At 45.2% G+C, this 16,250-nt stretch overlaps 3 protein-coding genes and 1 long non-coding RNA gene across 4 annotated transcripts; 3 read left to right on the forward strand and 1 right to left on the reverse strand.

Annotated features, from left to right (window-relative positions):
- The first annotated feature begins 946 nt into the window (after positions 1-946).
- Positions 947-2,720, forward strand: LOC127294394 (methylesterase 17). Its single transcript, XM_051324196.2, has 4 exons — positions 947-1,313; positions 1,786-1,926; positions 2,053-2,187; positions 2,274-2,720. Exons 1-4 carry the CDS (start codon positions 1,071-1,073, stop codon positions 2,535-2,537), a joined length of 783 nt encoding a protein of 260 aa, XP_051180156.1. The 5' UTR covers positions 947-1,070; the 3' UTR covers positions 2,538-2,720.
- Position 2,721: 1 nt separating this feature from the next.
- LOC127294395 (methylesterase 17) lies at positions 2,722-8,393 on the forward strand. The gene is made up of 5 exons (XM_051324198.2): positions 2,722-2,861; positions 2,952-3,235; positions 3,347-3,487; positions 7,703-7,831; positions 8,034-8,393. The coding sequence occupies exons 2-5, from the start codon at positions 3,011-3,013 to the stop codon at positions 8,295-8,297; spliced, it is 759 nt and encodes a 252-aa protein (XP_051180158.1). The 5' UTR covers positions 2,722-2,861; positions 2,952-3,010; the 3' UTR covers positions 8,298-8,393.
- Positions 7,838-9,126, reverse strand: LOC127294396 (uncharacterized). Its single transcript, XR_007846599.1, has 4 exons — positions 9,000-9,126; positions 8,714-8,766; positions 8,487-8,617; positions 7,838-8,253 (listed from the first exon to the last, which is right to left on the reverse strand). It is a non-coding gene; the product is annotated as an uncharacterized lncRNA (long non-coding RNA).
- Positions 9,127-9,761: 635 nt separating this feature from the next.
- LOC127294397 (cysteine desulfurase 1, chloroplastic) lies at positions 9,762-16,036 on the forward strand. The gene is made up of 10 exons (XM_051324199.2): positions 9,762-10,044; positions 10,792-10,925; positions 11,513-11,672; positions 12,011-12,197; positions 12,988-13,133; positions 13,229-13,301; positions 13,460-13,523; positions 14,460-14,559; positions 14,720-14,878; positions 15,526-16,036. Exons 1-10 carry the CDS (start codon positions 9,820-9,822, stop codon positions 15,694-15,696), a joined length of 1,419 nt encoding a protein of 472 aa, XP_051180159.1. The 5' UTR covers positions 9,762-9,819; the 3' UTR covers positions 15,697-16,036.
- The last annotated feature ends 214 nt before the right edge of the window (positions 16,037-16,250 follow it).

The following is a 16,250-nucleotide window of genomic DNA, read 5'->3' on the forward strand; positions in this document are numbered from 1 at the left end:
GTTGTGAATAATCTAATAAAAAAACCGTGTGCATCCCTTGGATGCAGAAGCTAGGGCAATATTTCCCTCATTTCGAAAAAAAAATAGAAGGGGGAGAGCCAAAGGACCAAAAAAAATGGTTATTGAGGAACGCGAGGTTAGCTTTTTGTTACTACATTCAGCCAAATTTTCAGCAGCACATTATGTAGAAAGAAGTTGTCTCAAGAAGCACTAGAGACTCGAAGGAGATAATCTATAACATCCTTCTACAAGTTTGAGTTTGGTCCAGGTCAAAAAAAAAGTTTGAGTTTGGTCCACCTTTTGTAACATTCAGCCAAATGTTCCATCTTTAAGAGAAAAACCTGAAAATTTTCTAAACTGAAACAACTGGTACTAATTAATCTGGAAAATTTAGAGACATTTTTTACTAGTCGTTTAAACGTTGATAAGTTTTTGCTTAGCTTCAACCATTTTTTGAAACTTTTCAAAAAAATCAGAAAAGAATCTAGTAATGGAAATAGTTGACACTAATTATTCTAGAAAAGTATGAGACGATGTTGACCAGCAGTTTGAAAGTCTTGTCACGTTTTGGACCAAAACTTTGTGGTCTCTGCAAAAAAAGAACAAACATTCCTTGATACTGGGAGATTCTGGTGGTCGGTTGAAAATTAAAGCAGACAAGATCACCGTACTTCCCGTCCTAGTCAACCAGTTGCATAGCCTAACTAACGTGATTTCCTGACAACATATTGCTTCTGATTCCCGACACCTACATTCTTTTAGTTGTTATATAGTACATCAGGATGTAGTATCATCGTGTGAAGATATGAACTGAACGTCACAGGCCGGGGTGTGACCCAGTAAACGCACGAGAGGCAGTAGTCTAGTACAATAACGCGATTTCCTGCGTTTAGACCCCCGACCACGACCACATTTGCACTAGCTAGCCAAGTGCTTCTGGAAACAAAAACCAATAGGAAAAAAAATCCTCCCGCTCTGATCTATATATAAAGAGCAGGCAACGACGTACAAGCAAATTACATACGCACAAACTAGAGTGCACAAGTAAGCGTATATTATTGACGATCGAGATGGCAGCCGGCGGCGATGCTACCGAGATCAAGGAGCACTTCGTCCTTGTGCACGGCGCCGGCCACGGTGCCTGGTGCTGGTTCAGGCTTCTCCCTTTGCTCCGGGGCCACGGCCACCGCGTCTCCTGCGTCGACCTTGCAGGGGCAGCCGGCAGCCGCGTCGACCCTGGCACCGTCCGGTCGTTTGACGAGTACACCGCGCCCCTCGTCGACCTACTGGCCGCGCTGCCGGACGGCGAGAAGGTGAGGACGCACTCACCCACATATGGTGTGCAACACTGCAACTGGATGCATGCATAGATGCAGTTTTTTGTTTTTGTTTACTGCAGTACTCGTTTATGCTCCAGTTATTTGAACTCCTTTTTTTCAGAACCACAAAAGACCTACATTTGGAGGTAGATGTTTCATGACCACACTTATCTGTGTCTCTATTTCAGTAAATCACTTTCTACGACTTCCAACAGACTGGTCAGACACGCAATGGGCTAGCGCAACTTTGTAGCAATGCCGCTTGACAGATAGAGAAACTGTGTAGTTTTCCAAGCTCATGAGAAGGAAAAGGTTTAATTTTGCAAAAAAGGAACATTAAAAGTGTAGCTCTTTGATAGTTTATCAAGAAACCTAGGATTAAAAAAATACTCACGATAATATAATTAAATCTTGCGCTACTGATTGGCAGCACGGTAACAGAACTAATATTAACATATTTCCTCAGGTGATTTTGGTTGGGCACAGCGCAGGAGGGCTAAGCGTGACCCATGCAATGCATCTATTCAGCAACAGAATCAAGCAGGCAATCTTCATAGCAGCAGCCATGCTTCCGTTTGGCTTCGAAACGGAACAAGACATTAAAGATGTGATTTAATCTCTCCTTCTCTTTTACCTCTCATTAGTTCAATTATTAAGCTCTCCTATGTCTGATCACGGTAGCAGCTTGCACTACTTATTATTTTAAGATTCTCAGCTGAAACTTAATTAACAGGGCATACCTGATTTATCCGAGCTTGGGGACGTGTTTGACCTCTCATTTGGCCTGGGGCTGGATCACCCGCCAACGAGTGTGGGCCTGCGGGAGGAGTTCCAGCGGAGGATCCTGTACGAGCAAAGCCCCCAAGAGGTTAATTAATGAAATTGCAGCGCTCAATCATCTACTGGTGTATTATGTGTCCTAGTTGCAGCACTGTAATTGTAATGTTTATTCAGGACTGTGCGCTTGCCTCCATCCTGCTTCGTCCATGGCCGGCAGCTCTGAGCGCAGCCAGGTTCGGGAATGGCCACAGGAGCACAATCGATGAGGTGCGGCGCGTGTACATAACAACGGCGAAGGATACCATGGTGAAGCTAGAGCAGCAGGAGGGAATGATCCGCCGTTGGCCGCCGAGTGAGGTGGTGGCCATGGACACCGACCACAGCCCCTTCTTCTCCGCACCAGAGCAGCTCTTTCAGCTCATCCTCAAGTCGCTGTGACCATTTGTACACACCGTGCATGCTCGCTGGGCGACGGCTAGCTGCTCCTGCCCTTGTATTCGCCAGTCTTCACTGTGCGAATGTTACATGACAATTGAGTTAAGTTCAGATGTACAACACATGAATATAGCATGTTGATACATATAAACATAATATATACTGCATTTGATCTTCTTGTCGAAATGAGGCAACCAGCAGTTAACAGAGCAAGACATCCACCGATAAGTTAGCACGTCCATCAGGGCCAAACGCCAAACATAATGCAGGGAGGAGACAAACCAGCTGGTCCACACGCTATATCTTGCCACTTTACATGCAAGATATGTAAGAGAGCTCCACCTTCCATGGCATCCATTTAAAATAGAATTCACTGGACGACCTGCCTGGTTTTGACATTTGGAACTGGCCATGCAGATACAGTTCCCCTGGCAATTGGTATAGAGATGGTGATGTACTCAATGGGAAGAAACTGAATGGGCATGGCAAAGGATCACTTTGTGCTTGTTCATGGGGAAGGGCATGGAGGGTGGTGCTGGTTCAAGCTCCGGTGGCTCCTTGAGGGTTCTGGCTACAGGGTGACCTGCATAGACCTTGCCGGAGGTGGCGTCGACCCTACGGACCCCAACACAGTTCGGACATTCGAGCAGTATGACAAGCCACTCCTGGACCTCATCTCCACCTTGCCGGAGGGTGAGAAGGTATTTCCGTGCACTCATTTAGAAACTACTCATCGCGCAAAATGTCCAAAATGTCGAAGAATTGTGGGCAATTTGGTTTACCGTGCAAAACTCACTTCAATCGAATTTCAGGTTATTCTGATGGGACATGGCATCGGAGGCCTGAGCGTGATTCATGCAATGCATGAATTCGTTGACAGGGTCAAGCAAGCAATTTTTGTGGCAGCTGCTATGCTGCCATTTGGACTTCAGACTGATGAAGATAAGAAAGATGTAATGTTTCCAGACTTCTCTTTCTTTTGTCCTCAAGCATATGCGGGAGCAGCGTTTTGGCACCCGAGCTCATTTGCTCCTGGTATCTGGACCGTGAATCCTAGACTTGGGATGTGTGACCAGTCATTTTCGTTGTCAGCAGATGTGACCGGAAAAGCAGTATACACTGTAAAGTACATGTGAATTTAATGCGGTGGACCCCTATACAGAACGTGGGCTGTCACGGAAGGTTTTGCTGGCCGTTAGTGTGACTTCACGCGTCGCAGCAAACTGATAGTTACAGAAAAAAAAGGAAAACACAACTTTAGCTTGAGGAGGGCCGCAAGACCGCATCGGTGATCTCTACGGGGAGCTGGCCACGCTCGAGCCGGCCATGGCCTCCGTCATTGACATCGAGTCTCCGACTACCATGGGACTGAACCAAGTCTTGCCAGTATACGTCGCCGTGATGACATGAATCAGCCGTGGCCTCAGGCGACGCTGACCTGGTCTTGCGAGCCCGTCGATGTCGCCCTTGCTCTGGTCGTCACCTCCGTGCAACTCCCATTATGCATGTGTTTCTTGGCGGATGGGAGCCGGGCAGCATGTCGCGAGTTTAGCCTCGAGGACGAGCCGACACAACTTCATCATGTGACGTTCGGGTGCGGAGGTATACGACTTCATGTCACTCGCGACGTCGTCCTGTGTCTCCTCCCAGCGAAAACCCAGCCGCACACTCTCCTGCGGGTGCATGAGAACTCCCACGACGGCACGCAACACGCTGGAGGGCAAGCTGCGGCGAACGCTCACCGGCAACCGCACCGCTTCAACTTTGTCCGGTTGCCACCGAGACAAGTAGGTAAGGGCATCTCCAAGCGGGCGACCCATCCGCGCCGCGCGTCGGATGGGTCGAAACGGACAAAATCCGGCCCAACGCGGGGACGTACGCAAAGCGGACGGCCGGGCGCGGCGTGAACGACGCAAACCCGGCCCAAACCGGGCTAGGTTTGCGTGGCCGCGATGGCACGCGCCGTCCGCTCGCGTCCGCGCGCGGTCGCCTCGTCTCCCTTGGGCCCACCCGTCGGTGACCGGGGAGTCTATTAAATGGGGACCGGAGGGGATCGGCCCTCCACTCCGATCCCCACTCCACTCCCGCAGCCGAAACCGCCGCCATGGCCCCGAGCGGGTTTCGCCGGAGCCAACGACGACGAGGCGAGCAGCAGCCGGCGTCGTCCGCCGGCGCTGCGACCATCGTGCGGAAACCGAGGCGGCCTCCACATCGGAGGCGGAGGAGGAGGCGAAATGGCCGCAACTCCATGCGGCCATTCGCACCTCCGAAATGGAGGAGGCGGCGCGTCGGGAGGTGGAGGACGCGGAGGGCGGGAGATCTACGCCTGGGCCCTCCGGGCGCGCGACGGGAGGAGGAGGAGGAGGCGGCGCGGCGGGAGGAGGCCAGTGCGCCGCGCCGACGAGCAAGCAGCCGCCGCCAGAGGGAGAGGTGCCGCGCCGGCGGAGGAGGCGGCGCCGGAGGCCGGGGACCCCCACTCGCCGTGGGAGGAGGCCCTGTGGTCTCCACTGGCCGGAGTCCCCGGCGCGGTCGAGCCACAACGAGTGCCTCGCCGCCGGGGACCTCGACGACGTCGCCGACGACGCCCACGAGGGCTAGGCGGCGCACCGGCGGCCACCGCGCCGCCGACCAAACCCTAGAGGGTTTTTTATTTTCTGTTTATATTTTAGTTTAAATTTAAAAGCCCATATAGGGGCTTCTTTTGTTAGTTTTATTTGCCCAAAATAGGGCTATGTACTAAATTTGCCCAAAATAGGGCATATGTTTAATCAAATATCGTTTAAATTTGCCATTTTCATTTTGTTTTCGTGTTTCTCCAATTTGCGATGCGTCCGCGCGTTGGGCGCAGCGCGCGACCCAAACGGACACGCGGACGCGGGGCGCTGTCCGCGTGTCCGGGCGGCAACCCAAACGGCCCAAAACAAACTGCCCAGCGCGTCCGTTTGGGTCGCCCGGTTGGAGATGCCCTAACATCGCCAAGTCAATCTCCGCTGAATTTGGGCAGGATGCGTAGAAATAATTGTGTGGGCAATGGAGACGGATATGATGCATCATGCATCGGTACAGGAAAGATTCCTCCCTTGTACCATCATGTACTATTGCCCAACAATGACGCTCCGCATTGAATATGTCTGACTAAATGGACCCCTGCTCTCTTCAAAACAAAAGATACAAAAGGTTGTACATGGCAGAATACACTGACAAGTCAGAATATGGCTGTACGTGATTGGCCTAGAAAACAGGAGCATCTAGACCCGAGAGTCGAAACGAATTTCCGAGCATATGCCACCTATCAAGTGCTGACAAAGTCAAGCACTTGAATATTTCATAAGAATGCCGGCTTGTTCCCATGTAGTCAATTACATGGTTGAAAAGATTTGGAAAATTTACTGGATTTTTTTCCGTATTGGTATTACAAAAAGAATTAGAAAAAGTCTAGTTTGAGTCCCTCAACTATGGCTGAATTTTGTTTTGGTCCCTAAACTCTAAACCCAGAGAAACTTAGCCCTCAAGTTTCAAAGAGGACTTTCTAGAAAAAACGGAATGTTGAAGAAAATTATTGGAAAATATAATAAAAATGGAGTTCCCTGGAATCTTTTTTTTTAGTTTTAAAGCAGTCGATCCCGCCATCCGATTATATAGAATAGAAAGTTTAATTATAGAGAGACTTTGCAAGAGCAAAGAGCAGCTTCCAAAGCCCGCAACGGAGACAGGGCAACAAGCCTAAGGTCTACAGCCTGAAACCTAAAAAGCAACCGCTAGGTCTCCAGGATCCTGAGAGTGAGCGAAAGCCCTCTGCGCTATATCCTCCCAAATAATGTGAGCCACAATGTCTGGCATCAACAACTCGTTGCGGAAAATCCTTCTATTCCGCTATTTCCAGATGCCCCAAATGGTGTAGATGAAGGCACCATTAGCCTCCCTTCGTTTCCCGCTTTGAAGCGTTGTGACCATGCCGTCCCACCACGAATTTAATCCATGCCCAAGCATAGGCGGTGGAACCTCGATGGTGCCATTCCACCCAAAAATCTTGTCGCGAACTGACTTGGCGAAGCTGCAGTCCAAGAGTAGATGTTGCACCGTCTCCGGGTGTATCCCGCATAAACGGGGTCATGTGGCCACCCCCGAATTGCCAGATTGTTTGCCATCAAGATCTTCCCGTGGAGCGCCAGCCAAGCAAAAAATGGAACTTTGGCTCCGCATGCGCGTTCCACACCTTGGCCGTCCTGAATGGAGGACAGGCCCGGCGAACTGACAGCGATAAGCCGAAGCCGTAGAGTAGACTCCCGATACGGTCCAACGCCAAGAGATCGCATCCGCACGTGGCTGCAGCACCACCTCCCAAAGGGCTGCCCAAAGCTTGACCAATTGGCGAGCTCTGTCGCAGTGGAAAGGCGAAATAGGGAGTTCAACCAGTTCCTATCCTGAAACTTCTTCTGAACTGTTCGAGACTTCCGCGATGCGATGGCGAAAAGCTCTAGGAACTGCAGCTTGAGAGCGCCTCCGGGCATCCACCGGTCGTGCCAAAACAGGCACTTGGCGCCGTCCCCTATAGTGATATCCGTTGAGGCCCTGAACAGCTCCATATCTGTGGCATCGCAAGGAAGTACCATTCCTTGCCAAGGTCTGGCCTGGTCGGCCCAAGCATCCAAGGCCAGCGAAGCCGCAAAGCCCGTCCAAACTTCTCAATGTCGAAAACGCCAAGGCCGCCCGGCTCCTTAGGTCTGCATACTGTGCTCCAGTTGACCAGTGAGTGCGGTCGCGATCCCGGTACCGCTCCAGGCTTCATCCAAAGGAAGCCGCGCTTAATTTTCTCAATCGGTCACAATTCTCTTTTTATATTACTTTTGAAATATGATATTCGCCTTTTTAGAGTTGACTTAAGTGGCACATGTGCCAAATCAATGGCACATCATTGGTGAAATCATTTTGAGTGGGCAAGGGATCAAATCAACTGGTAAAATTTAAGGATCAAGCTTGTCATGTTTTAGAGTCCTGTGACTAAAACTAAACTTGGTCAATAGTTGAGGGGCACAAAATGTACCTGTTTTTTTTTTTTTTTTTAAAGCTCTACTACACATCTTTTGCAGATCTCTGTCACTTCGTTTGATGGCTATAGATTTACTAAGTGTGGCTAATGACAGCTTCTGCATATTATTGTGTAACAGGGCTTACCAAGTTTGCCTGATAATGAGATTAAGTCGACATTCGGTGCAGGAGCAGATGATCCTCCAACGACTGTTGCTTTGAGATTAGAATTCCAACGTGATCGGCTATCCCAACAAAGCCCTGAAGAGGTACTATACTGCATGAGCCAATGTGCTCATCACATCCACAACTTCATTAAGTTGTACAGATTCTGTTGCCATAAATTTCGATATTCCATGAAAATATATTGCTATCATTCCTGATTCCTGAACAACTATGAGTCATAATCCATTTAAGAGGCAAATAACGATGCGGGTTTTTCTTACACATACATGTATTTATCTTGTTCAGGACTCAATACTGACTTCAATGCTGATGCGACCATGGCCTGTGAGTGCTATTGGTACTGCAAGCTTCGAAGGAGATGACGAGAGATTGAATCGAGTAAAACGGGTTTTCATAAAGACGGAGCGTGACCACATGCTGGACCCTCAGCAGCAAGATTCCATGATCAAGAAGTGGCCACCCAGCGAGGTTTTGGTCATAGATACAGACCACAGCCCCTTCTTCTCTGCACCGGAACAGCTCTTTAATCTAATAGTCAAATCTCTATGATGCAAATATGCAAAACACTAGACTGTATAGTGGATATATTCGAATTCTTGTAACATCACTTATACAAAATGATAAGTATCATCTGAGTTAGGGTCACATCTTTGTGAAACAGAGTTTCATGGAATCTTCAAGGTAAATCTATAACTGGTTTGAGGGTATAAGTAAAACATGGTTTAACGAAAACATTACCCTTTAACTTGTGGGGAAGTAAATCGAATCAGTGCCTTTGTATTTCCAGTTTGGATACTGTGCCATGTTATTCCAAAAATAATAATGGTTGGATCCACCTTGCCCCTTCTCACATACAGATCCTTCCCTTGCTGCAGAACAACAGAATGAACCTTGCATTATGACTTATGACTTCATGCTTTGCAAATCAACAAATCCAGCATTTAGAAACATGAATGTCTTTACACCTTTGTATTTTCAGCCGTATGGATATTTTGTTCTATCAATTTAACAGAGGCCCCTGTTTCAGCAAAAAAGACACACATGTGAATGAGACAACCATTTGTTCAAACGCATGGATTAGACGCTAAGCAGTTTGATCCAACAACACAGCAACAAATAGAAGTGCTGCTCAGCCGCGCATTCGATCAAACAGGTGCCGTGCTGCTGCCCATGCACAGCCACTGTTGCTAAGAGAGTAAGCGGCTTCTACTCTTCCAGTCTTCCTATCACACATTCACGCTAGCTACTCACCTGGAGCACCTCCTCGCCGTAGCTGCGGTCATCGAACGCCAGGAGCCAGCGACGGCGGCGATGATGGCGGTTGCTGTTCGCGGGCGCGCCGCGTCGCCATACCGGGGTTCAGTGGCGGAGCTAGGATTTTCATATTGGGTATGCGAAGATCTTATAGTTTTTTTGCAATACAATAACACCATAAGATATGAAATTCTACAATAGCATCTGATGTTGTCTCCAGTAATTTTGTCACATTACAAAAACGAGGAGAAAATTAGGATTTATCTCTTCATTTTCCCACCTACAAATCGACAACATACATATGCATATGCATATTCCCATTGAATACTATGATACAATTTGACGATATACACAGTCGCTTCATGTCGGGATTGAGTGAGGAGCTATTAGGATTTAGGAAGAGACAGCGCTTGTTAAAAAACGAGAAGATATCTGGAGTGTGCAAGCAACAGACCAGCCCAGAGTGGACTTAGGCCCATGTACGGAGAAGTGAAAGTGGGCGGTATCGTGGGGTCTGTGCGTTTCGAGTTTTGACGCGCTCTACATATAAAAACGCTACCAATACATACGTATATGTGTATATGAGCTTAGAAACTGATTTTATTTCGCAAAAAATATTGGGTATTCATTGCATACCCTTGAATAAGTCTAGCTCCGCCCCGGCGGGGTTACTCGTGTTCGTGCGAGACCGCCGAGCGGGTCCAGAACACTGACCGCTTTAAACCAACTTCGACGCTGACCAGTGGACCCCACGTGGCAGTAGCACACGCACTCCGCGAAGCTTATCTTAACCCACAAAGGGAGAGAGACGGCGCGCATGGCGACCGCGGCGGCGGCGGGGGTGGCGTCGCTCCGATACTTCCCCTCCTCCCTGAGGAACCGCGTCTGCCCCGGAACTACCAGCGGCGGCGGTGCGGTCACGTTTTCTCCGCGGCGGGGTCGCGGTGCGTCGGCGGCGGCCGTTGCGGCGCCGTCGCGGGAGGCTGAGCCGGCCTCCTCGCTCGGGGACCTCACCCGCGTAGACTTCCCCATCCTCGACCAGGTATCCCCTGCCTATGTCCCTGCCATGTCGTGGTTTGGTCCGGCTCGGAGAGTTTGGAGGCCAAATTTTGAGTTTTATTGACGGAACGAGTGTTATAGGCGCTCATCTAGTTTTGATTGTTCCCTACAAATTTCCGGATCGTTCTTGATTGTCGCGCTTCTAGTTCTGATTGTGTGAGGGTGTACTATCTGTATTTGGTCTGCTAGTTGCTTGATCAGTCAATGCTCCATGGACATCTATAGCAGTCTTGTGGGTGTTGTTGGTTATTCCTGAGCTATCACATCAGAGCTTCGCGTTGACCATTTGTTACTGTAGTAGTGAATTTAGTTAGTCCTGGTTACATCATTTATGTAGTTTTGCTTCCCTTGGGCCTACAAATGGCGTTATTTGTTGGTAAGACAGATGCAGCTTTTTAGAGTATCACTATCTCTGGTGCAGTTATCGGTGTGGATATGTTGATTATTATCGGATTGATGCAACTTCTAAGCTGATTCAAATTTCACTCAACTCATTTGATTCGCACCAGCATGTGCAACATCTCTTTCAACTGTTTGCATTTGTAGAACGCTTTGTGAAATAGTTGTTGTATTGAATTCTGATTGAGTAACCGCAAGATTAATTTTTTTGGTTCACATGCTGTGATTACTATATGGTGAACCTTACTTGGCCATGCAGTTTGTTGTATATGAGATTTTGGCATTCGAGTGAGTTGGCTGTTAATTCATTTATGATCATTGGAACTTGCAGGAATTCGATGGTAACAAATTAGTTTACTTCGACAATGGTGCAACATCGCAGAAACCCTCTCATGTAATGAAAGCCCTAGATGACTATTACCGATTTTATAATTCGAATGTTCATCGTGGCATTCATGCTCTCAGGTATTTTTTATGTTTTCCATTTGCATCTTAATTGGGTGTTGAGTGTAAAGATCGTACTAGTAGCTCAAATTTGGATACATATTCGCTATCTCTTTTTTTGTATGAGCATGCATATCATCTCTAATTGCGAGTGAAGCAAAGGGTGACCCTGATATAATATCAGGCTCTAGCTACCTAGAGGCAGTAACCTATGCATGAGACGGCTCTTTTACTCCCCTGCTAGGAGTATGGATGATATCACGACTGAACACTCTAACAGCACAATTTTTTTTAAAAAAAATAGTAGCTTCTCATGTTTTTCCTTGCACATCTTTTGCTGTGATTAAAAGTGATTTGTCTGTTTTGTGTGTTATTTCCTGTGATATATGATGATCAATTGCGCTACTGGTAGAAAAGAAACAGTGGTGATTTGCGTCATAGTATGCCATTTCGTGGCTGCTAGCTTTTAGCACTGTCAAGTAGATTATCTTATTTTCTGTATGCTCTTAGCGTTTGTGCACATTTTCATATGCATGTTTGCTATGTATGTATCAGTGTATGTGCCCATATGCTTTGCTCCTACTGACATGTTTCATCATTGGCATCAGCGCGAAGGCTACTGGTGCATATGAGGCTGCAAGAATAAAGGTTGCAAATTTCGTGAATGCGGCTGATAGTAGAGAGATTATTTTCACTCGTAATGCTACAGAAGCTATCAATTTAGTAGCCTATTCATGGGGCTTATCTAACTTAAAGCAAGGAGATGAGGTGAGACCTCTTATCTTTCCCACCTGATGATACATCATGCGCTACTTGTCAGCTGTAACTTCTGTTTATGCACCTATTTTGATGCATATCATACTGATTATTGCTTGCCAATCATTGTTTCTCCCTTTTCCGAGTATTTATGCATCCTCTTATTTTTTTCTCGTCTTTTTCTAGCCTATTAATTTGCAAGATCTACCATTTTTCATATGAAAATATTGAATTTTATCTCAGTTAAAAATTCACCAAATGTTTGTGTCTGTTAGGATTTGTGAAAATCTGCAGCTATCTGTGCACTTATTAGTTGTTACTAACAATCTATCTGCTATTTTGTCGACCAGATTGTTCTTACAGTTGCGGAGCATCATAGCGCGATTGTTCCTTGGCAATTTGTTTCCCAGAAGACTGGTGCTGTTCTGAAGTATGTTGGGCTGACTAAAGAAGAGGTTCCAGACATTGAGCAATTAAAAGGGCTTCTGTCAAACAAGACAAAGATTGTTGTTGTCCATCATGTTTCAAATGTACTGGGTAAGTAGGTGTATTCCTTCTTTGTGTAATTTAGTGAAGGTTCGTGGAAGCTATAAAATTTCCTCTAACATGTCCTCCCTCCGTTCCAAAATATAAGGCACATAATTTGGTCAAAAGTCAATGTCTTCCAAGTTTGATGAACTTTATATAGATAAAAACATGAACATCAATAATGCCAAATCATTATCAATAGATGTACTATAAAATATATTTTCATCATGTATTTATTCAATATTGTAGATGTTGATATTTATTTCGATATATTTTGTTAGATTTAGTAAGTTTGGACTTTTGACTAAATTTGTACACCTTCTATTTTGGGACAGAGGAAACATTTTATTATGTGCAAATTTATCTGAGATGCCTTTTGTGATGAAAGGATATTATTGCTAGTGCAAGGCTGCACGTTTGAGTCAAAATGTGACACAAATGTGTGTTTAGTTGAGTGAAAGCATTATGGAGTACAAATTAGAATTAGTTATGTCAGACTATATTTATTAATGACAGAATGATAACTCAAGTAGCTTCGTACACTTCTATAAGATACTTTATAGTTTCTTTGGTACCGGATGACTGTAAGTCGGCATGGTATTCTGAGTGTCTGACTTGGTTCATTTATTTGCATTGTTTGGTCACGATGGGTTATGAGTTATGCGAGAACGCTAGATTTATGGGAAATCTTCGCTGATTTGGTCCCCATCATTCTAATTTCCATTTCTTGTTATTTCTGTCTTGATAGAACAGTTACTGAGAAGGATTCTAGTATATCATATTCCTTAATTACTTCCAGGTTCAATGCTTCCTATTGAGGAGATTGTAGCATGTTCAAACAGAGTCGGAGCTAAAGTTCTTGTAGATGCTTGTCAAAGTGTCCCCCATATGCCAGTTGATGTTCAGAAGCTTGGTGCAGATTTTCTTGTTGCATCCTCGCATAAGGTTTTTGTTATCAATTCTCTGTTAGCAACAAATTATAGTCATTTCACCAACAGCAAAATTATTGACCTTTACAAGTTACGGGCTTAACTTCTCAGATGTGTGGCCCTACAGGCGTCGGATTCTTGCATGGAAAATTCGAGATCTTGTCATCTATGGAGCCTTTCTTAGGTAAAATACTGTAAGGCAGAAGGAATTTCTTTTCTGTATCAAAGGATAAATTAGGTAGTTAGCTCCTCTTGTTGAAACACAGCCATGACTAAGACTAGGTTTCCTCTTGAAATAAACATATTGTTGTAAATAGTTTTGAAATAGTATTTTCCTTGTAGGTGGTGGTGAAATGATTGCAGATGTGTTTGAAGACAAATCTACATATGCTGAGCCACCTTCTAGGTGAGGAATCGAGTTTCAACTTCTTCTTTTGATCTTTCCAGGCTAATTCAAATCTGTCATTTCATGCTATCATATGTTATTATGTTATGAACAAAGACGGTGCAGAATAATACATTAGCACAAATGATAGAAGTACATGGTATCATGGACAGTTTTTTAGGTTAACTTCTATTGGTCGGTTTCTCGACCGATCTCGTTTATTTCCCCTCACTTGATCCTGGTAACAATCTTTCAGCCCATCACCTATATTGTGCCTCTGCCACTGCTCTTGCACGCCGCCGCCCTGCTCTCATTCCGAGCTACGATCACTGCTTCATTCAGACGTCTCCCAGCACTGATCCTGCTCTTCCTGCAGCCTGTAGGGACACAGCCGCCTTGCGCTGTACCTGCTCCTCCTGCAGGACCCTCTTTTCTGCCAGTGGAGTTCTAGACGACTGCTTTTCCTCTTTAACTCACTCGGCATGTCGTGCTATGGAAAGACCACAAGATAACATGAGGAACCCTTACACCCCTGTATTGCTACCGACTAAAAAGTCGTCCTACAAGTTTACAGTACTAATTATTTTATTGAATTGAGGTGCGACTCAGTGTATCCGCAAATTAATAGTAGAATGAGGTGTTTCTGCAGAACAGATTAAGTGGGTGGTCTTAATCTTGACTTCGTAGTAGATATATTAGTTGGTTTAATCTTAGGGAAAACTGAGCACCACCAACTGGTTTTGTTTATAGAATTAAAGATAAAGATATGTTGTAGTTTTAATTGTTTTACAGTTCCATTATTATTTTCGTCAAAAAAGCTGCCTTCTTAAGCGTTTTACAAGTTCATCTCTGCTTCACATTTTTTGCAAATGCAACTGAAAAAGGACACCTGATATTGCACTTGAGATTTTTTTTTTGGTTGGATCTAAGTCTCTAACTATACTGTATACTGAAAAGATTTGAGGCTGGAACTCCTGCCATTGGAGAGGCTATTGCATTGGGAGCAGCAATAGATTATCTGTCAAACTTTGGCATGCACAAGATCCATGAGTATGAGGTCAGTTTTAATTCTTTCATTGTATCACCTCCCTTTAATATTTTCTTGAAACATTGTTAGTCTTCTTGTTCGTTCTTAGGATTGTGCATATTGTACTCTCCAAAAAAGTTGCAAATTTATCCCTATGTTATTGCCTCACTTTTCATTTTGTGCCATCCAGAAAGAGTTGGGGGCTTATCTTTATGAGAGCCTTCTTTCCGTTCCAAAGGTTCGGGTCTATGGTCCAGCTCCTTCCCAAAGTGATCACCGTGCTCCTTTATGTTCTTTCAATGTTGAGAATGTTCATCCAACAGATATTGCAGAAATTCTTGATCTTCAGGTATGCTGATTTTCAACCACTGCATCAGGACATGTACAATGCAAGGTGCTTATACAAAATAAACCGCTTATTGATTAAGCAGTAGAGCTTATTTCTACAGACCAGGTGCTTATAGGCACCTCTGCTACAGAAATAAGCATTAATGCTTAAGGATAAACCTTGTATAAGCACATTTCTAAGCATCTTGCATTGTACATGCCCTCACATACAAATGTGTGTTCTGTTTTTTAGCCATAGTTGTACTCCTTGTGTGCTAGGTCTGTGCTTCTTTATTAGATTGCATAAAGAAATTTTCATGGGAATTTTGTGAGTCTCCACTATGTGTTTTCTAGTATTACTGGTCTATCTAGGAGCTACTCTTAATAAGATTTTTTGCTTAGTTTCACCTGCAGTCTAAATGAGGGTAGAATGCTAGGTATATTTACATCGCATGACAACCAGAAATTATAGCAAGTGAACACCCGGCATAGTTATGAAAATATCTTTTTTTTCAACTATGTTGTTGAACTGCACAAAAGAATTGTGAATAATAGAACATTGTGGACAAATTGTTGTCTTTTATGATGCATTTTGCATACTGCCATGAGAAATATGTCTGGTAGCACTAGCAATGCAGAACTGATATATGCTTGACTATTTTGTTTCAGCATGGCGTGGCAATTCGGTCAGGGCATCATTGCGCACAGATTTTGCATCGAACCCTCGGTATCACCGCAAGTGCCCGTGCCAGTCTTCACTTCTACAACACAAAGGAGGAGGTGGATGTCTTCATCCACGGACTTAAAGATACCATCGATTTCCTTACTTCCCAACACTAGTGCAGTCCAGGCAGCAACGTACAGAAAACCTAATGCCTGCTCATACCTATCAGGCTTTTCTTGTAAATCAAGCACGGGAAAGTTTTATGTGGTAACTTTTGCACTCTTGAAGTTTTGAAATAAGCATCATGTAGCTCGGGCAGTTCAATTCGCATTCTGGAACCATGGAATAAGCATATATGTTCATTTGATCCACTTGTGGGCAGAAATCCTGGATAAGTAGATATGGAAAAATCATGTCTGAAAGCGAATGACAAAGATCCATGTAACTTTTGACGCCTCAGACATTGCATGGTGCTACTGCACCTGCATTTGCATGCATCCTCTTTTTTTCCCGCTCTTCCTGCCTGTAATGATTTCAGGGGCTTTTCTCCTTGATCCATCTTCTCAGTTTTTGGTGGCACACATGATATGATGATGGACACTCATAAGCTGGGTGCAGTTCCAGGAATCTGTATGTATCTATCCTGATTGATTCCAGGCATGCACGCGTATGTTCCTTTTTCTTCTCATCGTTGGTTCCATCGACATCCGGAATAAAGGAGAGGTGTTCC

The sequence above is a fragment of the Lolium perenne genome, chromosome 4 (assembly GCF_019359855.2).
Source record: "Lolium perenne isolate Kyuss_39 chromosome 4, Kyuss_2.0, whole genome shotgun sequence".
Classification (NCBI taxonomy): Eukaryota; Viridiplantae; Streptophyta; class Magnoliopsida; order Poales; family Poaceae; genus Lolium; species Lolium perenne.

Bases quoted from the DNA above. Each gene is read 5' to 3' on its own strand.
- LOC127294397 (XM_051324199.2), top strand. From the start codon at position 9,820: ATGGCGACCGCGGCGGCGGCGGGGGTGGCGTCGCTCCGATACTTCCCC. The intron at 10,045-10,791 runs GTATCCCCTGCC...TGGAACTTGCAG, and splicing joins ACTTCCCCATCCTCGACCAG to GAATTCGATGGTAACAAATT. The intron at 14,879-15,525 runs GTATGCTGATTT...ATTTTGTTTCAG, and splicing joins CAGAAATTCTTGATCTTCAG to CATGGCGTGGCAATTCGGTC.
- LOC127294395 (XM_051324198.2), top strand. From the start codon at position 3,011: ATGGGCATGGCAAAGGATCACTTTGTGCTTGTTCATGGGGAAGGGCAT. The intron at 3,488-7,702 runs GTAATGTTTCCA...ATTGTGTAACAG, and splicing joins CTGATGAAGATAAGAAAGAT to GGCTTACCAAGTTTGCCTGA. The intron at 7,832-8,033 runs GTACTATACTGC...TATCTTGTTCAG, and splicing joins CCCAACAAAGCCCTGAAGAG to GACTCAATACTGACTTCAAT.
- LOC127294394 (XM_051324196.2), top strand. From the start codon at position 1,071: ATGGCAGCCGGCGGCGATGCTACCGAGATCAAGGAGCACTTCGTCCTT. The intron at 1,314-1,785 runs GTGAGGACGCAC...ATATTTCCTCAG, and splicing joins CGCTGCCGGACGGCGAGAAG to GTGATTTTGGTTGGGCACAG. The intron at 1,927-2,052 runs GTGATTTAATCT...CTTAATTAACAG, and splicing joins CGGAACAAGACATTAAAGAT to GGCATACCTGATTTATCCGA.